We start from the raw sequence: 24,715 nt of genomic DNA on the forward strand, positions 1-24,715 counted from the left end.
AAAGCAACTAGTTAATGACCAGCTACTTTCGGGGATGCCGTTTAATAAATAAATAAGCATGAACGCGTCTGGCAACCCGATGTCGCATAAATTCCTAAAAAGAGAATCGTATTATATTTCGTACTATTATTTCTGGGGAACAAGAGGATGATGCGACGAGCGCATGACACCGCCCTAAAAGTTGCCCGCGGTGGCGGGATTTAGTCCGACGCGGTACGGCAAGTTCCCCGGGAACGCGAAGCCAAGCCCCAGACTACCAGATCGGGCTGCGCCCTGCGAAGGCAAACTGCGGAGACGGCGCCGAGTTGCTGCGGCTCTCGTGCGGGGACCCCGCCAGACCGAGTCCCTACAATAGTTTTTATATAGCAGTCGACACTACATCCCAATCTTCCACATCAGCACACACAACCTCCATTCAATTGTACTTAATATCGCAATGGTTAATACGCTTCCCAAAGTCGGATTCTGCGGGCTGGGCGCGATGGGCGGCGGTATGGCCAGCCACCTAGCCATGGTTGGATTTCCCATTAAGGGCTACGATATCTATACTCCGCTCGTCGACAAACTCGTCGCAGCAGGCGGCAAGGCAGCTACTTCTCCTGCTGATGCTGCCGCAGACGTCGAATTTCTGATCCTCATGGTCGTCAACAGCTCCCAGGCGAACTCCGTTCTGTTTGATCCCGAGAATGGTGCGGCCCGCGGTCTGGCCGAAAATGCGACTATCCTCCTATGTTCGACCACCGCACCCAAGTATCTGTACCAGCTGCGTGCGCAATTGGACGCTGTCCGGCCTGATGTCAAGATTCTCGACTGCCCCGTCTCAGGCGGTTCAATTCGCGCCGCTAACGGCACGCTGTCCATCTTCTCTGCCGGTCCTGACAAAGATCTCGACAACTCCAAATTTGTCCTGGAAGCTATGTCAGGTCCACTCTATCGCATCCCCGGCGGTATTAGCATGGGTTCGGTCGCGAAGATGTGCCACCAGCATCAGGCTGCTACCAACATCATCATGGCTTCTGAGGCCATCGGTCTGGCTGCCGTCGCTGGCCTCAATACTAAGACAGTCTACGAAGTCACTTGCAAGAGCAAAGGTCGCAGCTGGATGTTTGAGAACCGTGTACCGCACATGTTTGCCAATGACTGGTTCACGGTTCATTCTGCAGTTAGCATTATCCTCAAGGACAATACTATTGTCACAACCCACGCCAAGGAAGTTGGATTCCCGCTTGTGCTGGCAAGTACTGCAGAGCAGTTGTACATCACCGGCACCCACGCGGGTCTCACCAAGGACGATGACGCTGGCCTCGTCCGTCTTTTCCTCCCAAAAGACAAGAAGGACCTTACCGGAGAGCTCACCGAGTCGACCACCACGATCGGCAAAGCCGACATTACGGTCGAGACTATCAACGACCTGTTAGCCGGTGTCCACCTCGCATCAGCACGCGAGTGCATGGCCTTTTCTAGGCATGTCGGCATGGATCTCACTCTGCTAGAGGACATCATCAACAAGGGTGCCGGCGCTAGCACCATGTTCGAGATTGCGGTTCCTCAAATGGTGAAGTCCGGATCATTCAGTCTCAAATCCGTCAAGGAGGCCGCCGAGGTCCGTGAAAAGCTGGTACGTATCCCGTTTCCTAATATTCCGGTGCCAGTCTCATCGGCAACAGGAAATCGCTATCCGAAAGGCCGAGAAGCTGCATCAGCCCGTGCCAATGGCCGCCGCCGCGCTGCAACAAATCTATTACGATCTCGCCTCGTAGTCGACTGTTCTATACCCTTACATGTAGATCAATTGTTGCTGAGTGTGTTGAATAGACAGATGATCAAAATTTCATTGATTTGTTTACTTGTGGGTCATTGGAACGATTGCAGCTCGCCAGGATACGGAGAAGTCAATTTTACGGAAACATCGAGCGATCGGCAGAGTTCCCTCGCTCAAAACGTCGTATATAGATCCTTCAGCAATAACAATCGCGGACATAATCAATATCGCAGGGCAATGCTACATTCTGCATATATCTCAGCAACTGATAGCAGTAGAGTGGACAGAGGCAGGAGAGTCATGCGGCTCCGCTGACGTCATATCGCTTGCGTTGCTGCATCCACTCAAGCTGGTAATAAATGGAGCAGCGGGCATCTGCCGCGTACGCGTTCCCTGATCGGCATTAACTTGATCCGGTTCCTGGACAGCCATTTTAACCCGTGCCAACAGGCTCTTCCGGTCCGCATCACGATAAGTTAACAGCAGTAATTTTTATTGCTATAAAAGTCTCGTCTTCATAGACTTAAAATGTCACAGGGACAGTTGCCATTGGCGGTCAAGAAGTTTGAGCGTCTCGGTACGCTAACCGACGGTATGCCTACAATTCTGATCGCACAATACCTCATTGAATACCTAACAATTCGCTCCAGAAAATGGACACAAGTACACCCGTGACATTGGGTGTTCGTCCGTCATTGGTGGCGTGCCCTTCTGGGCGTTTGGCGACACATTTCCACTTAACCGCGATGGCAAGATGATTGGACTGTTGACGTCGACATGCGCAACAGGAAACGTCTTGAATCCGGTCAAATGTCGGTATTGGGACTGTGATCGGGAAGGACGACCAGCGCAATTCCTTCCGTTCACGGACGAGGAAATGAAGTTTAATCGCGACCATCAGCACGGTGGAAAGAAGCGATTCTACTTGTGGTCGTTCTCTAAGATTGCAGAAACGGCGCCTGGCGAGTATGAAGCAGTCCTGGTGATGCGTGAGTTCAAAAGCTGATTCAGATTTAGGGGCTATATCTTGTTTCACAAGGGTCGCACTGAGTCTCAGCAAATGAAAGACAATGTTGGTTATGGTATCCAGATCGCCAAGGTCAAGCTCTCTCCGGACAAGAGCAAGCTGGTTGCTACTCGCATCATGAACGAGCCCTTCTTCAGGGTACGTGCACTGCAGTTGTATTTCAACTGACAGCTGCTGAATATTCGATAGGGCGGCGTTCTCTGGGGTGGGTTCGATACGGTGGTCGACCACGACTACGTTTATTTGTATGGCGGCAAAGACGGTCATATCTATTGCGCCAGGGTGCAGAAAAATCGTATGGCAGACAAGTCCGCGTACGAGTTCTGGAATAAAGACAGATGGACCAAGGACGAGAACCAAAAATCCGGGTTATTCTGGAAACTGCAGTCCGGCTCCGTGTTTTGGTCGCGATACTACAAGTGCTTCGTGCTTATCGGCTGCACCATGTGGGCAGACAACAAAATCATCATGCGCTCCGCTCCCCGTCCTGAAGGACCGTGGACAAGCGATACCCTGCTCCACCAACTCTACAAGCCACAGAGCGGGATTAATTACTGCGTTAATGCGCATCCCTGGGCGTTCCCGGGAACCAACGGCGGTCAACTGCTGGTCTCCTGGACAGACCAGCATACCGGCGTTGTTGAACTAGCAAAGGTGACTTGGGAAGGTTATGAAGGTAAGCGACTTGCTCCCTCTTCGTCTGCTCCAGTTTCTGGGACTGCTGTGCCGCCAATGCCGCCGCCGTTGCCGTCAAGTAGCAAGCCGCATGAATTGGCCCAGTCTCAGTATTGGAATCAGCAGTATCAGTATAATCAGCCATACCAGACATATCAGCCACCTCAGCAGTACCCTCCAAGTCAGTATTCTCAGTATCCAGGACAATATCCACAGCACTATCAGCCTTATCCAAATCAGTACCAGCAATATTCGCAGCAGTTCTACAATTGGACTTCTCAACCTCCACCAGGACCTGGCGGACCTTCGCCTGAACAACCAGGCCACGATCCGCAATCTCAGTACTACTATGGCGGCGGCTACAGTAGCGATGGACACGGCTATCCGCAAGTCCCATACTGGAGCAAACCTCGCTAATTGTTACAAAGCTAAGTCCATATTGGACAGGTCCGTCGAGCACTACGGAACATGCGCATAATGGTGGGGATGCCGAACACGGACATCACGCTCGGGATTTTATCAATCAGCTTTCTTCCAATCCGGCGGCACTATTCAGTGCTGGCGCAAGCCTTAAGCGGGAGATTACCAAAATATTCCGCGGGTAGACTTTTGACATTTTTCTTTCGTAATAGATATCTGTTTTAGATTCGTTTCGGTTTTTTTGGGTAAGTTTCTTCAGGGAGGCTTGGATACTTAGAGGTGATCTGGTGAACTGGTTTAGATTCATGACGGTTATGTAACAATGGAATTATCAGAGACCTTTGAAATCGTAGTCTCGGTGCAGTTCTCATAGTTAAGGACTTATGTACCCCGGCTGTTTACTGAAGTACGACATTATCAAGTTTCTAGTGAGCAGCAAAAAAATCCCGTAACCTGTATTAGACAATCCAATTGAAATATTATTTTAGTTTCAACCTAATAACCGCAAGAATGGTGATGCTATTACATTTGTTGCTAGGGGCCGGGTACGATTGTCTGGCTAACCTTTATGGCACGATACTTCAGGCTAAAAGTCCCAACAGTGCCCTAACCTTGGTTGAGGCCCCCCACTAAAATCCCCCCTCATCTCGAGCAGCGGGTAAGTTGGAAGTTTGCTCGACCGACACTACCATACGAGATCTTACTCCTGTTCGGTGGCGACCGTACCTTTCCAATAATGCCTTGTCGGCTCTCATTCGTTTGGTTCTTGCCCACTGACCAGCTTCCCTACCCGGTCTCTGAAAACATCGAGAACAGGTTAAACTATTATCCACCACTCTACAAGTATGACAAAGCGACGTTGGAGCGTCGCGACATACGACGGAAACCTGAGTGGGAATGCCGTCGGATCGGTCGCTCCAACCCACTCCATCACGAGCGCCTCCGACCTGCGCGAGATCAATGTGGCGGTACAGCAATCTCCAGCGTCTAGCAGTCACTCCTCTACGCCTCCTGTCCGACGCATCCTCGACGACCCTGATCTCGTGGCCGCCACGACACGCAAGTCGTCGGCGTGTCCGGCGTGTCGGAAGCAGAAAGTACGTCGTTATAGTTGGCACAGCGACGGGAGCGGCTAACGTGGTCTATATAGATCAAGTGTATCATGGAGAACGCGATGCCGCCTTGCAAGCGCTGCGCTCAACGTGGACTGCTATGTTCGCCAAGTAAGTCGCTCCAGGGACTCATGAAGGATCAGACGAGGTAAGGTTATTTTAATATTATATACGGTGCCTGCTAACTCATCAGGTGGAATTCACGCATGAAACGGCATTTCAACAGGTTACAAGTCGCGCTGAACGAAGCTCGTGCAGCATTGTCACTTCCGCCTGTCCTGGTAATGGACGAAATCGACACAGCGGACGAGGAGGCTAAAGTCAGGGAGACAGACATTTTGAGCGACGATGCATTGGACACGGTCGAAGGTACACTGGCACCCGACAGCCTGGCTTCAGCACCCATGCACTCCCTTTACGAAGTCACGACACTGCGGTCCATTAATGAAACGAACAGGGCCAATGACACTGCCAATGCCCAATCCGACATGCAGTCTCGGGGTCTGGTTGTAGATCCCGATTTTATTACTAGAGGCGTTATCACAATCGCTGAGGCGGAACAGCTCGCCAAGCTCTACCTCGGCCGTCTGGACCACTTTTTCTATGGCCACCTGCAGCACTACCTGGACTTTGCGAGCATACGCAAGACATCGACATTGCTGGCGCTTACAGTATGCACAGTAGCGTCATTCCATGACCCGCTCGGTAGTGAACTATACGACAAGCTCAGCCGTGAACTCAGAAACCTGGCTTCGTCGCTCATGTTCCGTCCAAGACTTGGAATCAACGAAATCAAGGCGCTCTGCATGAGCTGCTACTGGCTCGCCGACATGTCGTGGATGATGAGTGCTCTTGTCGCGCGCAAAGCGGTGTCGATGCAATACCATACCAAACATCTCGACCAGCCTGATACCGATCGCGAAGACTTCTGTTGTTCGCAGATGTGGCTGTTGATATACCTTTCGAATGAACAAATATCGATGCTGCAGGGTGTGCCGCAAAGTGGTGTTAGTCCAAATTACGTAAATTGGGAGAGGCATATGGCGTCGCCGTTTGCAACCGAGGCCGACCTTAGGTTGGTTAGTCATATTGCGATGCTGCTAATAATCAGTCGTGTCAGAGAGCTGTTTGGATTGGATACACGGAAGAAATTCCCAAGCATTCACGTTCCTCACCTACGAGAATTTCATGCGCAGCTGGATCGATGGGGTGCCTCATGGTCCGGGCGATTAGGTAGGTGTCACTGCCAATCTGCAAATATTGAGCAATTTACTTAACAGAGATAGCACGAAATAAACATATCGGCCACTTTCCGTCGGAGGCTGTCAAACTGCACTGGCACTTCTCCAAATTCTACATCTGCTCCCATGCCTTCCGTGGTCTCCCTACCACCTCTGACGTAGTTACAGGCACCCTCCCACCTGAATTGCAAGACGTCGCTGAGTGCGCAATCACAACCGCTTTCTCGGTTCTCGATCTAGTTCTTGAATCCGAAGAAATTAAGGCAGCCCTTGTCGGCATGCCACATTATTTCCACACAATGTTCGCTTTCGCGGCAGTGTTTCTCCTCAAAGTCGCCACGCGCTACACGCAGTACGTTCAAGTCGACATTGAGCGTGTGTTCAGCACAATCAGGCAAGTGCTCCAGGTATTCGGACAATGTCCCTGTGCGCGGCAACATCTGGTACACAGAATCGCATCCGGGCTCCACGAAATGCTCCACCGCTGTGAACTTCAGCAAGCTGCAGAGGTGATGGCTGTCACCAAACGCGCAGCTGGCGATGCCAACACTGACAGACAAACTCTCACAGAAGCAGAATCGGCGCTGAATGGAGTGGATCTGGGTGTGCTGGACGATCTGCAGCCACTTGAATTAGAGAATTTTGACTTTTTGTCGGCACTGCCGGCAAGTTGGCTGACTGAGTTTGATAACTAGCTAGTTATGGATGTTGTTTGCCAAGTGATGTAAATAATGATGCAAGATACAGGGATTTGCATTACTGTTGTGTGCCCGTTAGAGCATCTGCACACCCTGTTAATATACATTGCCGCCAAACAATACTTGAAGCGGTGTTGTTAGAATTAACCCTACGACAAGTCATGAGAATCCTGTACTCTATGTGAACTATTCTACACTCTATTTACATTGTTGTTTTTGCAAAGCACAATTACGTCGCCCCGACGTCTTGGGTCCTCATGGACATGGCTGTTGAAAAACCGCTCGCACTGAGCCTCGTTAGTTTTCTACTCCATACCGATATTACACGAACTTACCTCAACATACGCATTACCAACATACGAAATCAGCATCTCCTCCAACGCTCCAAACACAACTAAGTGAGATGGCCAGTCGTACCGAAACATACTAATCTCCGTATCATTGCCTTTCAATGCTGGAAAATGCATGCGCAGAAATAATTCCGGGTCATCGTAAAACTGATCTGATTCGTCTCTGTATGTCGCGATCTCGGAAGGCGACAGATTTCGCGGTGGCTCGCATGTTAGAAACCACGCTGTGGCGTCTGGACGGTGCATATGGCTCATCCAAGGTGTCGAATGGCATGGCATTAAGAAGCCGACAGATGTAATGGAAGGCGTTGTCCTAATGTATGATGTCACGTCCACAACCCCGCGTTGGTGGATTGTACTGGCGTACAATGCCAGTGGTACGTTCACGAGCACGAGAAATGCGATGAATATCCATTTTAGTGTGGTTCGGTACAAAATGCGGAGACGGGAGAGTGAGATCGCAGCGAAAATGTGGAATATTGGGAGGAGAGGGAAGATGAACCGGACTTCTTTGTGACTGATGAGGGAGTACACGACGACAACGAAGATAGATGAGTGGGCGAGCGTGGATGAGCGGGAAATGTAAATGCCATGAAAGAAAAATGGAAGATAGACGGTCAGCAGTTGTGGGAGAGCTTCAACAAAATAGTAGGTGTGACGATTGACGCCGTAAAATGAAGAAAGAGATTCAACAATGTTAAACTTGAGAAAGGTATACAGCGGGAACGTGAGACGTTGGTAATACCATACGTCGAGAAGACCATTGAATGCCACTATTACGATCCTGAGAAATATTAGCTAGTAGAAGTAGAATTTGAATACAGACATTATTACATACCCAATGGCGCCTGCTATGGCTACTAGTTTGAATGATCTTTGTCTAATAATCAATTCAACACCAAGATAGGACCAGATCAAGGCATTCGTTGGTCTCAGCACACAGGCAATTGCGCCTAAACCGAGTGCTATTGCGTACTCTCTGTGACCGCATCAGCCATTGAGACATGATACCGGAGAGGGTACGTACAGAATATTTACCTGCACGGTTGTCTTGTCCAAAGGCCAATAATTTAGCGCACAGATCAGCAGCATCATCTCCAGTGAATTCGAAAATGTGCGTATAGACACAAAGTAATTAAATGCAGATGTGACGGTACACATCAACGTCAGTTGCGCTATCTGTTCACCGTAGTATTTCTGCGCAAATTTGAATACTGAGTAATCGGCAACAGAAGCAAACAAGGCCTGTAGAACTTTTGGTCCGTAAATCTACGTCCATCAGTTGTAGCCCTGCAGCAATCCTCAACGACCAACGTACCACGCCAGTGTCACCGAGCTTTAGAAACTCCGAAACCCAATACACCGCAGCAAACACCATGGGATGAGCGATGCTCCGCATTCCATCCTTCCATTCCCATGTTAAATATCCGTAGCCGTAGACCAGGTCGTGGGCTGGCTCTAGGGCCTGCCAGAACTCATCCGGCTGGAAATATGTGGTCGTTGTCAGCGCATTCAGAAGCCTATACTGAAGTAGCAGTGGAAAAAGCGGAACATTGAGTTGCATTCTTGCTGAATTGATGCCGCATGGGCAAGACAGATTATATGTGCGCAGCAATGGACTTTGTCATTGTTTAGGACTCGACAGCTCTCAGGGCATAGGGTTAGGTCTCGAGCTAGTCGTATAAATTACGAGTTCGAGCTGTCCTCTTTCAATTTTTTCTCTTTTTTTTTTCTCGATCAAAAATGCAAGAGAGAATTTGCCACGACGGTACTTGGTCAATTTACAAGAAGTTCCGTTGCCATTGGTTGAAGCCTCGCTTCACTCTTGGATCTCTCGAGATCGAGAAGAAAAGATTCTTTACTTTTCGGATGCCTGGATAGGAAGTTTGGTCTCGGTGTGTGTTCCATTAAGTTGGAGCGATGGGGACTGAATGTCGATGAAGGGTTACATTATTTTTATGTTCATAGGGCTGTTAGTGGTAGGAAAATATACATTTTGTTGATTATATGTGTGCACGTTGTGTAGAATTCGTAGGAGTTGACGTTCCTCAACACATCTCAGTTTTGTAGATCCGCGTCTGATAGAGTAACATAACACAACGATGAGCACCGAGCAAGATAATCTCAAAATTCTACTCCTCACGTTTAATTGTGGGCAGGTTCCGCAAAAATCTCCTGTTATTCGGAAAGCACTATTGTCAACACTAGTGCAGGAGACACCAAAATTGCAACAGCAGACTGATCTCCCCGACCTCATCTTCATCTCTCTTCAAGAGCTGGGTCCGATTTACGACTGCTTCCTATGGGGAAATGCAGACGCATTCTTAACACCGTTTATCGACGCCGTCACCCATCTAACGGGGATTAATCATGCAGATTTCGGGCATGTGGCTACTTGCAGTGCTGGACTCGTTTTCGGAATGCTGTTCTGCCGCGTCCCATCGGCGTCGATTAAAATCAGTAATGTGCGAACATCAGTCGTGAAGTTCGGTTATTTTGAGACTGGATTAAAAGGCGCGGCAAGTATTCGAGTCGACGTCTCCTCCGGCAAATCATCGACAGAGCTCACTTTCGTTGCAGCTCACCTTACCGCGAACGAGGGATACAGAGAGATCCGCGATCACAACTTCAAAGACATTGCCCGCAAAGCCGCGTTTTTCCCTGAAAATAATATTTCATTACGGAAGGAAGATGGAACGGATCGTGAGTTTTTGTATAAAGACGGATCACAAGTGTTTATCCTCGGGGACTTGAACTACCGTGTTGCAGTATCTCCGAATGCACAACCGTCGCAACCGGCAGCTACAGGAGTACCTAGAGCGGCATCTGCTGTACCGGATCAAGGTCAATCAACTGGAAACAATTTGCCGATTCAAAAATGGGTGGGGCGGCAACATTCATTCGTGGAAGAGTGGTTTGGCAATGACGAGCTGTCGATCTCGAGGAAACACGCTGGCACAGCATTTTTTGGATATAATGAGGCGGATGTGACATTCCCACCAACATATAAGTTTAATTCAAAACGGGAATATACGCCTAGACGAGTTCCGTCATGGTGTGACAGGGTATTGTATTTCGATATGTTCGAGGGCGGAAGTGGCGTCAAGATCGACAAGTATGCCTCCTTGCCAGTGGTGGAAGAATCTGACCATATCCCAGTGTACGCAATGGGTACGGTACCGATCAAAAAGCCTGGCGGGCTGTCTGAGGAGCTGGTCACGATTTTGCATAAGAACGATATCGCCGCGTCCACTGTCACTACTTCCCAGCCTTTCCTCTCCCGCGGAGTGTCCCTGGATCGACAGGTCTCGCCATTTGCGATTCGAGCGCGCCAAGTTAACCTACAGAATAGACACATCATTGCTTGTACAGGTCGGATCAAGACTATGGAGAAACTAATTGGGGGACTGATGTATTTGGTTCTCACGCCCACTGGCAACGGCATACTATTGGCAGCTATTGTAGGATTAGTCAGTGCATACGTCTCTTTACGAACTTCCGTGTTTGGAGTTAATTCATATCGTACTGGCCACACATAGGCCGGTACGGCCACCAAAGTTTCTCTGCGGTTGTCGCTATGTTAAATCGGATTGATATTTATTAGGAATATATTGTACCTTAGACAGTTGTAATTGACATGTAATTGTAGAGCTTAATTAATAACATAGCACATGAGTTGACAGTGATGTCGAACGTACGGGGGTTGTTGGAACGGTAAGCTTGTTTGCTCAGCCAGGTACATTTCCATGGAAGTACTATTTCCATATCTGTAACATTAGATAATTAGCAAGGATTGAACACGGTTTACGCTGTGCAGACCCTCTGTTGCCTCCGCAACTGTCCGATCCCAACTGCCAATCGTGCCAAAGAAGCCACCTAGAACATACAACCATGCTGGAAATTATTAGCTGCCACCAATCCATCACGGTCGAAATATAGACATACGTCTTATTATTTCGTCTGGAAGGCGTAATTCATGAGGCTGGAGTACAGGATTTGGTCGTCCGGCCGCAGCATGCCGACTGGGGTCGTATTCTACAAGCCGACAACCGACGAGTTGCGCCATTTATTTTTGTCCGACACTGCATGTGAAAGAACGAGCAGCTCAAATAGATGTCCTCCATATGACGTCCTTGTCAGAGTTTGGAATTTAGCACCGGCAGTTTATAAAATTGCAACCCCCGTGCTGTCGCTGATACATCAACGTGGCCCGGCCCTTTAGGAACAGCGCAATAAATATTTGGCATGCAACACAACAAAGACAAACAACGCTGGCAACTTCCATGCGACGTGCAAATACAATATGAAAAATAGAGCCGGGATGCGTTTATTTGTTGGTCGCGGTGATTGAGAAAGTCGCAAATTAAGGAACAGAGTTAACCGTTTGAATCCATATTTTAAAGTTTAAAGCTGACGGAGACCACGAAACATAAATAGGTCCCGTACTGACCCGGCCCGTTCAGTCCTGCCTGGCCCGAGAATCAAGCTCTAAGCTCAAATTTTCTGGCTTGGAGTTTGCCTCTGACTCTATTTTACCCACTCGTGGGTCTCTGATAGCGGCGGCGTTTGCTCCAATTGGACCACTTATTGGCAATATCTGTCAACAGTCTCAAGTGCCAGGCGTAATTATATTTGGCTCCAATAATTTCATTGGGTGAGGAATTGTTTTCGGATATATGAGTGGGCTTCTTACAGGTCCGACGCCGCGTATTGCGGCGCGGACACTATCGGGCCGGGTAAGCGCAGCTTGTCTACCATTAGTGTCACCATGCTTTTTCCCGCGGGATCCGACTACTGGTAGTACGTCTCCCACCTGTCGTCGTATCTCCTCATTGTCATCTGGCTGGGGTCATCACTATCGGTCGCAGTCACGATCTTTATTCTCACCATCATTCTTGATCTTAAAGACCGTTCGGGGATTCTTAGGTCATCCCAGAAGGCAATTGCATTATCTTTGCCAACAGCATCAGAATTTATTGCGAGACGGAATGCTAGACATCGCTACTTCAGGCGGATATAGGTAATGTGCTTTAATCTCTTTCTTGGTAAATCATATCGACATACCATTATTTAATTGATATGTGTTGGTTGGATCGGCGACTCGCCTTCTATATAACTGGATCACTATCTGACTTGATGGGCGACACTAACTTTGTCTTAAGTGCATCGGGCGCTCGTGAGATCTTGCCTCAAAATGTCAAGCCTCTTCAGTATGATTTGACCCTTGAACCCGACTTTGAGAAGTTCATTTTTGAAGGAACAGTCAGCATTCTGTAAGTACAGGAATTACCGATTCTATGAAGAGGATGACGCTTACATAACTAGCCTTGACGTTTTCGAGACATCCAATGAAGTCACGCTGAATTCGCTCGAGATCGAAGTACACTCTGCATCTGTTGACATCGCGGGTACCAAGTATGAAGCTACCTCAACCGAGTTCAATGAGGCGGTCCAGACCGTCAAGTTCACCTTCGACAAGGACTTTGAATGTGGCACTCAGGTTGTCCTATCTGTTACCTTCACTGGACTACTGAATGACAAGATGGCTGGTTTCTACCGGTCGTCGTACACGGCTGAGGATGGGTCCACTAAATATCTTGCTACTACTCAGATGGAGCCTACCGATTGTCGTCGAGCGTTCCCTTGCTTCGACGAGCCCGGGTTGAAAGCCACCTTTGATATCACTCTTATTGCCGATAAGGAGCTGACCTGCCTGTCCAACATGAATGCCACTGGCGAGAGGATACTGGAATCTGGCAAGAAGGCCGTCTCTTTTGCACGCACTCCTTTGGTTTCCACTTATTTGATCGCGTTCATCGTAGGTGACCTTCGATACGTCGAGACGAACTGGTTCCGTATCCCAGTCCGCGTCTACGCTACTCCCGGGCTCGAGAACCAGGGTCACTTCTCCTGCGAACTTGCGGCAAAGACTATTAAGTTTTTCGAGGAGACATTTGATATGCCGTATCCGCTCCCTAAGATGGACATGGTTGCCATTCCGGATTTCTCTGCCGGTGCTATGGAGAACTGGGGTTTGATTACCTATCGTGTCGTCGATCTTCTTTTCGATGATGAGACTTCCGGTGCTGCCACCAAACAGCGCGTTGCTGAAGTTGTCCAGCACGAGCTTGCGCATCAATGGTTTGGCAACCTTGTCACAATGGACTGGTGGGAAGGTCTATGGCTCAACGAAGGTTTCGCGACCTGGATGTCGTGGTTCTCTTGCAATGAGTTCTACCCCGACTGGAAGGTCTGGGAATCTTACGTCACCGACAATCTGCAGGCTGCATTGAGACTCGATGGTTTGCGATCGTCGCATCCTATTGAAGTTCCAGTCAAGCGTGCGGATGAGATCAACCAAATTTTCGATGCTATTTCATACTCTAAAGGTTCCTGCGTTTTGCGAATGGTTTCCAAATTTTTGGGTGAGGATGTATTCATTGAGGGAGTTCGAAAGTATCTTAAACGTCACAAGTACGGCAACACCCAAACCGGCGATTTATGGACTGCTCTGTCGGAGGTTTCTGGCAAGGACGTTTCGTCACTCATGAACGCGTGGACCAAAAACGTCGGTTACCCTGTGATTACTGTGACCGAGACCGCCGATGGCAAGTCCATCACTGTTCGACAGAACAGATTCCTCACTTCCGGTGACGTCAAGCCTGAGGAGGACGAGACCTTATATCCTGTCTCTCTCGGCCTGCGAACTAAGGATGGTGTCAACGAGGAGCTTATGTTGACTACCCGGGAAGCGAATATTTCACTTGATTCCACTGAGTTTTTCAAGTTAAATGCCGACCATTCCGGAATTTACCGTACTTCTTACTCACCCGAGCGTCTCGCCAAGCTTGGTGCTAACGCTCAGGATGGACTTCTTTCTGTCGAGGATCGTGCTGGTCTTGTTGCTGATACCGGTGCTCTTGCCGCTTCTGGTTTCGCTTCCACTGTCGGTCTCCTCTCGCTGGTGGCTGGTTGGAAGAATGAAACCGAGTTTGTCGTATGGGACGAGATCACTTCGCGCATCGGAGCTATCCGCAGCGCGTGGCTCTTTGAGGAGCAGGAAGTCCAGGATGCGTTGAAGAAGTTGCAGCGCGAGCTCATCGCCCCTAAGGCGTCATCGCTCGGTTGGTCTTTCGGCACGGATGTAGGCCACGTCGAGCAACAGTTCAAGGCTCTCATGTTTGGCTCCGCCGGTCTTGCTGGTGACGAAGCTGTTATTGCCGCTGCCAAGGATTTGTTCGGTCGGTTTGCCGCTGGTGATAAGAAAGCGATTCATCCCAACTTGAAGGCTTCCGTTTTCGCCATTTCCCTGCAGAATGGTGGCGAGGCTGAGTGGGAGGTCATCCACCAGACGTACTTGAACCCCATCAATACTGACGAGAAGAACACAGCTCTCCGAAATATAGGCAGAACTAAAGATCCCAAGTTGATTCAGAAGACTCTCGACTTAATTCTAGGTGGCAGTGTTCGTCCGCAGGATGTTTACCTCCCGATGGGTGGTCTCCGCTCGACCAAGGAAGGGACTATTGCGTTATGGGAGTGGGTTAAAATCCACTGGGACGAGATCGAGAAGCTCTTACCTCCTGGACTTTCCATGCTCAGCAGCGTCGTGTCGTTGTCGACCAGCGGTTTCGCGTCAGAGGGGCACGTTAAGGATATTGAGGAATTCTTTTCGAAGAAGAACACCAAGGGATACGACAAGGGTCTCGCGCAGTCACTTGAGAGCGTGCGATCCAAGATCCAGTGGGTTGAGCGCGATAGAGCGGCGATTAAGGGATGGCTTAACGAGAGTGGGTACTTGTCATGACTCAGAGGTCGCCTGTAATTTGCTACTATAATATATTATGTTATATAGTAGACGAATAAATTCGTTTATTTAGGAATGCGGGTTAGTTTGATGGTATGTCAGTAAATGCTAGTACATTAGTATATTTTTATGTAGATGCGGATGAGTTAGGAGCTGACGCGTGGGAGTTATAGCTCTGTGTCATTCACTGGTCTTTAATATCATAATTCATATAGACCACATGTCTCGAGCTTTGCTGTTCCAACGTGAAGTATGTATGATAAACCTATTCAGATATGTCATTTTCGTAGTTACGGTGGCATCGCTATCCATCGACACGGATGACAGTGTCAAAACGCAGTTAGATATAATGCGAAGCCGTCGTGTAGGACTTACGGTTCGCCCCAAGCAGTGCGGTTGGATTATGTTGCAGTTCGCAACAAGCTCGAAGGCAACATATTAATTAGTTCCAAATCGGCACTAGGCTCATCGTCCGACGTTGACGGGGTCTAAGTAATTGATCTCGATATAGACGCCGACTTTTGCTAAGTCCGACTTAAGCAGAATCTATTGCACGTAGCAGCGCCACCTTTAATCCTATCAATCTGAATATCTCATAGACAATCGCGAAGCTTTTCGAGTGCCTGAAAAATCGCTAGACAGTCCTACCGAGAGGGACCAGAAGACAGTCGACGCGTTTCGCGACCTTCGACTGCACGCTTGCAAGAGTCTCCGCAAATCTATGACCATGAATCAAACCTGTCACGCTCATTCTGGGATACGTTTTATTCGAATCACGTATTCTGTTGTATGGTCTCGTCACAAGAGTGGATCGGTCAGCGTGCATTTCATGGCCCTTTCATGGCCCTTTCACGGTCGAGTCATTTAATCTGCCATCAGAGCCCGAACATGTTGATCTGGACGCGCGACTTAAACTGGCCTAGAATGCGTGGTGTGTATATCCACTCGGGCCACAGCGGCCGCGTTATTGCCGCCAGATTCCTGCAGCAGGCAGTCGTGATATTTCTGATTACTTCAAGAGTTTCCGCCGCAACGCACAAGTCTGACTGTCTGTGATCCGAATATCAGTTCGTCCGACAAATGCTATAGCACTGAAAATGTATGCTCGAATGTGCACGCTCGCGGAAGCCTATTTGCGGCAGACGAAGACGATGTGATCCCCGAAGACCGAGATCCAGAAGTTTTCCATAATCGCTACGGTTATTTACTTGAGTTACGTGTCTAAATTGTACATGTAAAGCTAGACCCATAGAGATGCTTCGACGTGTTGCTTGTTGCCCCGCCGCTCTGCTTCCCCCATGACGCGGAGAGTTCATTGCGGGTGATGCATTCTGTGCACTTTCCATTGCCTAACCCTCAAATTTTGAGATTGCCACTCGGCAATGGCAGGTGGCATTATCAAGTCCGTAGTTTTGGCGCCAACTTGGCGCTTTAGTAGCATCAATCATGCTCTATGGTTCCAAAGTCACGAAATTGGGATTCGTCTAATCGTATGAATGGATGTCGGGACACGCAGTGCATGCAATAAGCTACTTAGCAACGCTTGTTTGCAATATATGGCTTATCATGAGCAAATTATTGCGAACTGCGCATACCTTACCCTTAAATTATGCTCGACAGACGTTGGTTCGTCTTCCAATGTCGAACGGCCTTGCTCCTTTACATATGATCCGATCTGCACTCAACTCAGTGAGTCAGTTAGGTTTAGTCCACTCAACTCAAGTTCTCGTACTTTAATGTTGTAACAGATTTACTGATTACTCTGGAGAAGTTGTATTAAGCGGAAGACAAGAAAATTGAGTCAAATGAAGTCATATTCATTCAAAGACTAACAATTGGCAAACACCTTATCACATCCAAAGCTAGCTCTGTCAGTACATTCTCAGACCTCTTACGTTGTCTCATGATCTGGTAATAATCCGCCCTGATCGGAGCTCTGAGGGAAAGCTCCGCTCTGGATTTTGTACAGATAGCTGGCGCACAATTTGGCGTCAAGTTCAGCCGCAAGCAGCAGTGCCGACAGAAAAGTAATTACAATCGATTATATACCAGTTCGGTGAATCCTACAGCAATTGAAGCACTTCGTTCCCAAGTATGTCCCAACTATTCGCCGCAGGAAGAGTCTCTCCATTAAATGCAACGATTGCTTATATTGCTCTAATGAGACTAAGAAATTGCTGTGAGAGGGGGTTGATAAATTACCTGGTGGGGACGGAGCCGCACGGTACCCTGTGAAATTGTCGCGTAGACGCGTTAGATTTTCATTGCCCCTGCGCTCCACTGCAGCTCGCGCGCGTCTCAGCCTTACCCACCTACTTTTCCATTCTCAACGCACCGATATGTGTTGTTGGCTTTAGTGCTCTATTGCAGCGTATAGAGCTCTAGACTGAAGGAGGTAATTCGCGCTACCTTTACTATGCCACGGAAGACGCTGATCGGAGTCTCCACGCCTTTGCATTTATATCCGCATTGCAATAGCTTGCTTTGGATACGCTAACGACAGGCATAATTTAGACCAGCACAAGAGGTGTAGGCACAGATGGCCAAGTCGGTGACGACACGTCAGACTAGCGTTTTATCTAAGCGGAAAATAACGACACAGGAAAATGAGCAGCATAATCGAATTCAGAAACGAAGTGCAGCTACTGCGGGATTGCGGGCAGGGAACGATATTCGTGCGTTCGGTTTCCGCGCGACAAAGACAGATGTGGATGTCTTGGACAAAAGTTATAAGCCAGTCTTAGTTGAGAATGGCGCTGCGTGTCGCAAGGGGATAACTCGGTTGCAGACTGAGTTGGCCAAGTTGAACACTTTGTTTGTCGCTATTGACAAAATGCTATGGGTATCCTACGGCGGTGATATTGTCGGTGCAACCATTCCGTTTTCGGAGGTGAAGCGACAAGTCGAGTGTGCTTGTCGGCGGTATGCTCTCGGTACTGTATCTTGACGATCATGGTTAACAGCAGTAGGCAATGTAATCTCGTGGACTTGCAAAAGATACTTCATATCTATCCTGACGCGTATCAGATCACTAGGAAGCTGTCGACGCCGGACTACATTATTGAATTCGTTCCAAGTGATAACATCAAGCCGTCTCAAGACTCTGAATTCCTTGCTTGTCGAGAGCGAATGTTCGAAATCCTCTGTGCAGACTTCGAAAAGACTGCCGATCAACAAGAGGTTCCGCTTCACCCGCTCCCGAGTTCGCAGAAATTCGGGAATGCAGCACACAGGTTAATCAGCAACCGGGAATCCCTAAGGAAGAATGCGAGTGATGTCAAGATACTACTCCGTGGCGAGAACTTCAAGAAACCGGCGTTTACGGCCACATCAGTCGCAACAAGAGAGCAGAATCTGCTTGAACGCATTCGAGCTAAACAAGCAGCCCGCGAGGAAGCACAGAAGTTCACGGTATCGCCTGCCGTTGCGGGGAAGTGTGCCGCGTTAGGACGAGTGCCGGCGATTGTGGACATCTTACTGCAACTGCAAGCTGGAAGTGTTAGTGACGGTGTCATGCATGTGTCGCTGAGAAAAGTAGTGGAGTTGGTCCGCGACAGTATTCGAGCTAGTGGTGTCCCTCCCAGCGCAAACGACGTTACAGAAGCTGTGGAAGTTCTTGGCCAGATCGTTCCGCAGTGGTGTTCTGTCGTTACAGTGGGTGTAGTGTCCAGTGTGAAGTTAACCACAAGAGAGATGTGTGGATTGGCAAGAGAGGATATTCTGGCCAAAACGTGCGCAGAGAGATCAAGGCTTTTACAGTAAAGACGTTTATAGCTATTCACATTGTAGGTTAGTGTATCGTAAGACATGTATATATCTGACTTGGTGTGTGACCGTCCCATGTAGCTAAGTCCTAGCTTTTGGTTCCTAATGCTGGCAGCCGGAATTGAGGGCTGCGTTTCATAAATGTTCGGCCGTCGCGGCCAAAAGCATTCAACGCGTTGTCGTTAATTAATTTAAAGCTAGCCTTTCAGAGCCAAAATCTTTTTGTAAGTCGATTGACGTTACGCAGCACCGCGAATTTAATGCTGGAGTGAATCAATCCTTTGTCTCGCAGCGCGATTCTGAACGGTTAAGCCGAATGTTGTGCTCTGTCGCTAACGCTCTGATGCGCCGCACTTAGAGATGGTTAAACTCAGCGTGTATTTGAGTTTAAAGGTTCCTCGGAAATGTGAGATTTTTCCGCGATCAACACCGCGGCAGCCGAACGTTAAAGCTTAATTTCTCCTTAAGGAACCTGCACATGCCGCTCTTATATTTCGGTTTTAACCAAATACGGGCAAAGAGTCGGGCCGAACCGACGGAGACGCCTCCGCTCTCATGAGGAACAATAACCCTTGGTTTTGATGATAAATCAGGCAGTATATCTATCACCGGAAGTGGTCCGGAGTACGTCGTGCAGCATTATCCTCTTCGATTTAGGGAGGAGAGTGTGCGGCTTCCGCTTCTTCGGCAGTAGCTCAAATATCGACGTCACGGCTGCGCCGGTTCCGTTCTCCAATATTAGTGCTTATATGTATACCATCGGCATTATTCTGCTTATGACAGTAATTCTCGGTCTAGCTAATACAAGCGAGCGGGTGATCACTTCGGCACGGCTACTTTGCTGCGCCGCACTGGCCGAATTTTAAGATGGAAAAGGTCACGCTACCATCAGCTACACCAGCTAGTATGTCGAACCCAGAAATGGTAATGGCCGGGCACGTATCTAGCTCGAAGGACCATGCAGCCGCCCTGGCCGACGATAGAGATGACGACGAGTGTGACGGTGAGGAGATCGAGAAAGTTGTAATTGATTCTCAAATAGTGACATATATGTGCTAATAATTGGCAGGCGCCCTCGAAACCTGCTGGATTGTCTTTACTGACAGATTGGAATAAAGGCTATATTGGCTGGGACTCAGATGCAGACCCTGCAAACCCGAAGAACTGGCCAAAAAGAATTAAGATTCGAGTGATGGTTTTTGTTCTCGTGACTGCATTTATGATTCCTACTGCTTCGACATTATTTGTTCCTGGCGAGTCAATGATGGCGAAGGAGTTCGGATTAACAAATACGGTAATCAAACAGTTTACCATCAGCGCGTACGTTCTCGGATTTGGATGGGGTCCTCTGATGCATGGTGAGTTGTCTGGGTTCTTGAATCGGACACAACTAATCATGTGTCAGCTCCACTGTCAGAACTGTATGGACGAAAGTACGTGGTCGTGTGCTCAAATTTCTTTTTTGCTGTTCTCAACATTGGTTGCTCAGAAGCGACCAACGTGACCATGTTTCTTATTTTCCGCGCCCTTTCTGGCGTATTGGGCTGCGCAGGTATGGTAGTCGGTGCGGGAATCATTTCGGATATGTATCGGCCAGAGGAAACCGGCCGAGCTACCGCACTATTCTTGATGGGACCCATATGCGGGCCAGTAGTTGGCCCGATTCTTGGCGGTTTCATCTCTCAACATGCTGGTTGGCGGTGGACATTCCGTGTCATTGAGTGCCTAGGTGGTGTCATGATGACCGCGTTTATTTTCTTCGTGAAAGAGACCAACGCCGCGATCCTATTTCGCCGCAAGGCAAATCGGTTGGCAAAGTCGATGAGCCGACCAGAATTGATATCGATCATGGATTCGCGCAATCCTCCTATGTCTCCTGCCCGCAAGCTCGCCATGGGACTCCTACGCGCTGCTAAGCTTCTTTGCACGTCGCCTGTTGTGTTCTCACTTTCCATATACATGCTCATTGCGTACTCGTACTTGTATGTGTTCTTCACTACCATTACGACTGTGCTGACGACAAGATATGGCTGGTCGATTGAGATGGCTGGACTCTCGTTCATTGGTATCGGATGCGGCACGGTTTTTAGTGTTGCTGTTGTCGGATCCACGAACGATAGACTGGTCGAGTATCTAACAAATCGCAATAACGGCATCCGAGAACCGGAAATGCGGCTCGGTCCCATGATTTTCGGCAGCATCATGATTCCAGTGAGCATGTTCTGGTACGGGTGGGGGGTAGAAAAGCATATTCACTGGCTCCCACTAATCATGTCGTTCTTCCCCATCGGCGCAGGCCTACTCGCCTCATTAATTCCCATTCAAGCATATCTTATTGACTTGTACGCCCCGCTTGGCGCCGCAGCTAGTGCGACGGCTGCGCTAAATATATTGCGGTGTACGGCGGCGGCGCTGATCCCGATGTGTGTCCCAGCCCTGATTGCGCGATTCGATTATGGATGGGGATATTCCTTGTTCGGATTCCTCGCTGTGGGATTATGTTCCACAATGTCCGTTTTCTTTGTTAAATTCGGAAAGCAGTTCCGGCAGCGCTATCCGCCGAGGATATAGTATTCCATGATACAACTGTGGTGGTGATTGGGGGTTACTAGCATTTGCATGTAAATTAAAGGAGATTCATGGAGAGTAAACCAACCATTCCTCTTTGGGACTAGCCTAAGTAGCCGTCGGTACTCATCCGCCGAGCGTCAGAATCAGTGTTGTGAGAGTACGGTGGTGTAGCTTTACGTATTGCATGGTTGTGTTAGACATTCAGTAGAAACAGCGTGTGTCGGCTTCGATAGGTCAATCGATACAAAATATTGGTGATGTTTAACGTGATGTGAGTGCCAAGTCGGCTTTAAGGTTTCGATGCCCAAGATTTGTTTTCCATCACAGGGACTGTAACTCGAATCATTGATCAATTGCGAACAACAGAAACAAAACTTGTCCGGCTCATTGCATTCACTATCCACGGACGACCTACGCGTTTATAGGCACAATGCGCGCAGTAGTTCAACGGGTGCGATCCGCGTCCGTGTCGGTCGACGGTAGCGTCGTCTCAGCGTGCGCCCCTTATGAGCGCTATTTCCGGACACAAACTAACACAGTTCTAGAATCAATCGCGGTCTCGTCGTTCTCGTCGGCGTGGAAATAGGTGACACGATATCTGACTGTGATATCCTTGCTAGTAAAATCGCGAATCTGAGGATATTCGCATTACCGGCGTCAGGGTCTGTTACTCCGAGTGAGTCTGAGAGCGCGGCGTCCTCGGGTGCGTCGACGCCTTCTGCTGATGGTGGGGAGAGGACCAGGTTGGATAAGCAGTGGGATAAGAGCGTCGTTTCTGTCGATGGAGAGATTCTTTGTAGTAAGTTAGACGTTATAGTTTGGTATCAGGGAGTCTCTAATATTACAGTTTCGCAATTCACGCTATTAGCTTCAGTCAAAAAAAATAAGCCGAGTTTTCATCATGCAGAAAGACGTATGTATCCAGTTGTTCCTAACCGTACTTGGACGGAGTTAACGAGTAGAAGCGGCGGTAGCGAATGAATTGTATGAGCGCGTGATGTATAAGATGAGAAGTGCGTTTGGCGAAGGCAAGGACAATAAAGTCAAGTCGGGTGTTTTTGGAGCGTATATGCAGGTCTCGTTGGTTAATGATGGACCAGTTACTATTCAGCTTACGTCGCAATGACGAATTTGAAGGAAAACTCTGGCTCCTAATGGATGATTGAGATAGCAGTGCATGAATATAGAGCTCAAGTTTAATGATGCGATATGCAGCGAGCACTGTCCAGTATGGTCAACAGTTATTGCAACCTCTGCTGCACACCGATTAACTATTGAATCATAACAGAACATCCCTCATCCAAATGTTCATCGGATCAGCGCTGTTGGCACCAAGAATATTGTCGAGTCTCAAGAGCAATAGCCTAGTGGCACAGTTAGTTGGTAAGGTACGACACTGGTCCTGTGGATGATATCCAAAACTCATTAACAGCCGGTCAAAAGTGCCATCGCAAGGGAAAAGTGGATAGAATTTGCTGTTATTTGGCAGAGATGCACCATCAATCAAGGAAAGTGCATATCGGACAGCTGACTAAGGGTTTGACTGTGCCTTAGCCCTTGGGGATTTGCGTAATATTCAATGTGCCAGTGGAATGCCCCGCCAGCTGATGTCACAGGGCAGAAATGTTACAAATGAGATGTTAAATTTCGTCCGAAAGCGCGTCTTGCAATTGGATGGTCGAGTCGAGAAGGCTATGTCTATGTTTACGGTCTCTTCTGCTATTCTGCGACTTAGTGCCGGCATATTGCGAATATTATTATTACACCGATGATAGGCTTGGAGATCGTAAACAACTAGAACAAATACTTTCGTCTTAATCCATGCTATATTATAATAACTAGATTCCTGTTTATTTAAATATTGCTACGAAACTAGGGCAAGCTGTTGCCGAGACGCGACAATGCAATATTATATAATCAGCAAAATTCAAGCATCGATAATTTACCTAATCTTCGAAAAGTTACTACATAATCTCAGCTCACGTTAAGTAAAATCATCTCTTGGGACCCTGTGTCCAAAATTAAACGATCTTATATCGGTGCCACCGTAAGATAGTTATCAGATTTGGCAATTGACGGCGCACGTGGATGAATCGACTGCGATTTATGGACTCTGACCAGTGATCTGCGCGGAGCACTATTCCAGAAAAGGCATTGTTGTGCCGGCTTGCGAGTCAAGAATTAACGGGAACCTTGTCGTTCGAACTGACCGGGAGGCGGCTTGCACAACGAATAATTTGATAGTGACTGGCCGGGTCTGCCTTATCGGGTCCTGCTATGCATGCGGCTCGCAGTACCGTCTTTTTTTGCGTACATGAGTATTATTATTGCATGCCCGAGTTGCCGCGCCGCTAAGCGGCCGTGCCTAACTTCTCCAAAAACGACTGTCAACGGCAATAATTTAGCAAGCCTAACGCGAAGTTTAGATACCCGGACAAATTCAAGATGCCCGGGTCGGTGCTTTATTGACGATGTTGACGGCTCGGTGTTAAATACCGCATGCCGGTCATACAAGCTTTCAAGAGCAGCTGTCTTTCTGCGGACTCTTTGAATTCGCAAAGATAACGGCTGTCGTTATGTGAGATTGGCTTGTGAAAAGTAATGAGCATCAGAGGAGAGTACTAAAGACGACTACCTCAGATCTGAACTTGCACGCGACCCCTTATCTGGTCGGGTTGCTGGTAACTTAATTAGCTTAAGCCGGCTGAGTAATAATCTTTTACAGGCGCGGTATTTGACCCGGCATAATCAAGTGGCTCTCGTATTCGTCTCCCCAACCTGGCAACCTAACCTGGTCCGTGTGCAGAGCTTGGGTCGGCGCATCAACGCAGTCACTGCATTGTTGTCTTTCGGCGTTTGACGGCCCAACGAGGCGCTCCCTCACAAAACAAGTACGCCGAATGGCTCGTAACTCGTATTCGCCTTTCACATCTTTCAGGCTAACGTTGTGCCCGGGACGATCCGACCCACTGTAGCCGCATCTTGTTCGGCTGTCCAGCCCACCTTGATGTCCAATGGATCAACTTGTTCGTACCCTGTTTGTACCCACCCTACTAGGCACTACTCTGTTCGACTGGGGCCGGGATAGCAAATTCGCTCGCGTGCACGAGCTTGTCCGCTATAGGCATAGAGACGAACACGGGAGCAAAGGCATCGGCAGAAAAAGATATCTACATTTATTTGAAACAATGTAAACAAGAAGCACTACACCCGGTGCTAATAATGTTGGGCCAATGTGGTGGGTTATGGTTTGGTCACACGAGTACTTGAAAAGCATTAGGGCATAG

The 24,715-nt window shown here is 48.5% G+C and overlaps 10 protein-coding genes across 10 annotated transcripts; 9 read left to right on the plus strand and 1 right to left on the minus strand.

Annotated features, from left to right (window-relative positions):
* Nucleotides 1-298: 298 nt before the first annotated feature.
* Nucleotides 299-2,095, plus strand: POJ06DRAFT_245701 (NAD binding domain of 6-phosphogluconate dehydrogenase-domain-containing protein). Its single transcript, XM_056186692.1, has 2 exons — nucleotides 299-1,618; nucleotides 1,668-2,095. The coding sequence occupies exons 1-2, from the start codon at nucleotides 437-439 to the stop codon at nucleotides 1,758-1,760; spliced, it is 1,275 nt and encodes a 424-aa protein (XP_056046261.1). The 5' UTR covers nucleotides 299-436; the 3' UTR covers nucleotides 1,761-2,095.
* A 195-nt stretch (nucleotides 2,096-2,290) lies between these two features.
* On the plus strand, nucleotides 2,291-3,934 carry POJ06DRAFT_287917 (uncharacterized protein; the record flags this gene model as incomplete). The annotated part of the gene is made up of 4 exons (XM_056190278.1): nucleotides 2,291-2,354; nucleotides 2,413-2,728; nucleotides 2,780-2,927; nucleotides 2,979-3,934. The coding sequence occupies 4 exons, from the start codon at nucleotides 2,291-2,293 to the stop codon at nucleotides 3,879-3,881; spliced, it is 1,431 nt and encodes a 476-aa protein (XP_056046262.1). The 3' UTR covers nucleotides 3,882-3,934.
* Nucleotides 3,935-4,576: 642 nt separating this feature from the next.
* Nucleotides 4,577-6,932, plus strand: POJ06DRAFT_299118 (uncharacterized protein; the record flags this gene model as incomplete). The annotated part of the gene is made up of 4 exons (XM_056190667.1): nucleotides 4,577-4,981; nucleotides 5,035-5,144; nucleotides 5,190-6,229; nucleotides 6,277-6,932. Exons 1-4 carry the CDS (start codon nucleotides 4,730-4,732, stop codon nucleotides 6,930-6,932), a joined length of 2,058 nt encoding a protein of 685 aa, XP_056046263.1. The 5' UTR covers nucleotides 4,577-4,729.
* Nucleotides 6,933-7,126: 194 nt separating this feature from the next.
* On the minus strand, nucleotides 7,127-8,849 carry POJ06DRAFT_265678 (Alg9-like mannosyltransferase family-domain-containing protein; the record flags this gene model as incomplete). The annotated part of the gene is made up of 5 exons (XM_056189096.1): nucleotides 7,127-7,222; nucleotides 7,271-8,069; nucleotides 8,124-8,264; nucleotides 8,313-8,554; nucleotides 8,604-8,849. 5 exons carry the CDS (start codon nucleotides 8,847-8,849, stop codon nucleotides 7,127-7,129), a joined length of 1,524 nt encoding a protein of 507 aa, XP_056046264.1.
* A 439-nt stretch (nucleotides 8,850-9,288) lies between these two features.
* On the plus strand, nucleotides 9,289-10,955 carry POJ06DRAFT_245710 (Endonuclease/exonuclease/phosphatase). The gene has a single exon (XM_056186693.1). It carries the CDS (start codon nucleotides 9,388-9,390, stop codon nucleotides 10,822-10,824), a length of 1,437 nt encoding a protein of 478 aa, XP_056046265.1. The 5' UTR covers nucleotides 9,289-9,387; the 3' UTR covers nucleotides 10,825-10,955.
* Nucleotides 10,956-12,273: 1,318 nt separating this feature from the next.
* Nucleotides 12,274-15,092, plus strand: POJ06DRAFT_280108 (peptidase family M1-domain-containing protein; the record flags this gene model as incomplete). Its single annotated transcript, XM_056189858.1, has 3 exons — nucleotides 12,274-12,305; nucleotides 12,448-12,558; nucleotides 12,611-15,092. The coding sequence occupies 3 exons, from the start codon at nucleotides 12,274-12,276 to the stop codon at nucleotides 15,090-15,092; spliced, it is 2,625 nt and encodes an 874-aa protein (XP_056046266.1).
* A 2,281-nt stretch (nucleotides 15,093-17,373) lies between these two features.
* POJ06DRAFT_299122 (uncharacterized protein) lies at nucleotides 17,374-19,162 on the plus strand. Its single transcript, XM_056190668.1, has 2 exons — nucleotides 17,374-18,014; nucleotides 18,062-19,162. The coding sequence occupies exons 1-2, from the start codon at nucleotides 17,632-17,634 to the stop codon at nucleotides 18,852-18,854; spliced, it is 1,176 nt and encodes a 391-aa protein (XP_056046267.1). The 5' UTR covers nucleotides 17,374-17,631; the 3' UTR covers nucleotides 18,855-19,162.
* A 357-nt stretch (nucleotides 19,163-19,519) lies between these two features.
* Nucleotides 19,520-21,643, plus strand: POJ06DRAFT_56469 (major facilitator superfamily domain-containing protein). The gene is made up of 3 exons (XM_056191218.1): nucleotides 19,520-19,877; nucleotides 19,927-20,215; nucleotides 20,263-21,643. The coding sequence occupies exons 1-3, from the start codon at nucleotides 19,725-19,727 to the stop codon at nucleotides 21,426-21,428; spliced, it is 1,608 nt and encodes a 535-aa protein (XP_056046268.1). The 5' UTR covers nucleotides 19,520-19,724; the 3' UTR covers nucleotides 21,429-21,643.
* POJ06DRAFT_56470 (D-Tyr tRNAtyr deacylase-like domain-containing protein) lies at nucleotides 21,644-22,787 on the plus strand. The gene is made up of 4 exons (XM_056191219.1): nucleotides 21,644-21,923; nucleotides 21,974-22,227; nucleotides 22,276-22,341; nucleotides 22,394-22,787. Exons 1-4 carry the CDS (start codon nucleotides 21,859-21,861, stop codon nucleotides 22,552-22,554), a joined length of 546 nt encoding a protein of 181 aa, XP_056046269.1. The 5' UTR covers nucleotides 21,644-21,858; the 3' UTR covers nucleotides 22,555-22,787.
* Nucleotides 22,788-23,272: 485 nt separating this feature from the next.
* Nucleotides 23,273-24,075, plus strand: POJ06DRAFT_245726 (uncharacterized protein). Its single transcript, XM_056186694.1, has one exon. The coding sequence runs from the start codon at nucleotides 23,710-23,712 to the stop codon at nucleotides 23,977-23,979; it is 270 nt and encodes an 89-aa protein (XP_056046270.1). The 5' UTR covers nucleotides 23,273-23,709; the 3' UTR covers nucleotides 23,980-24,075.
* Nucleotides 24,076-24,715: the final 640 nt, after the last annotated feature.

This window comes from Lipomyces tetrasporus (genome assembly GCF_029532465.1).
Source record: "Lipomyces tetrasporus strain NRRL Y-64009 chromosome Unknown POJ06scaffold_2, whole genome shotgun sequence".
NCBI lineage: Eukaryota > Fungi > Ascomycota > Lipomycetes > Lipomycetales > Lipomycetaceae > Lipomyces > Lipomyces tetrasporus.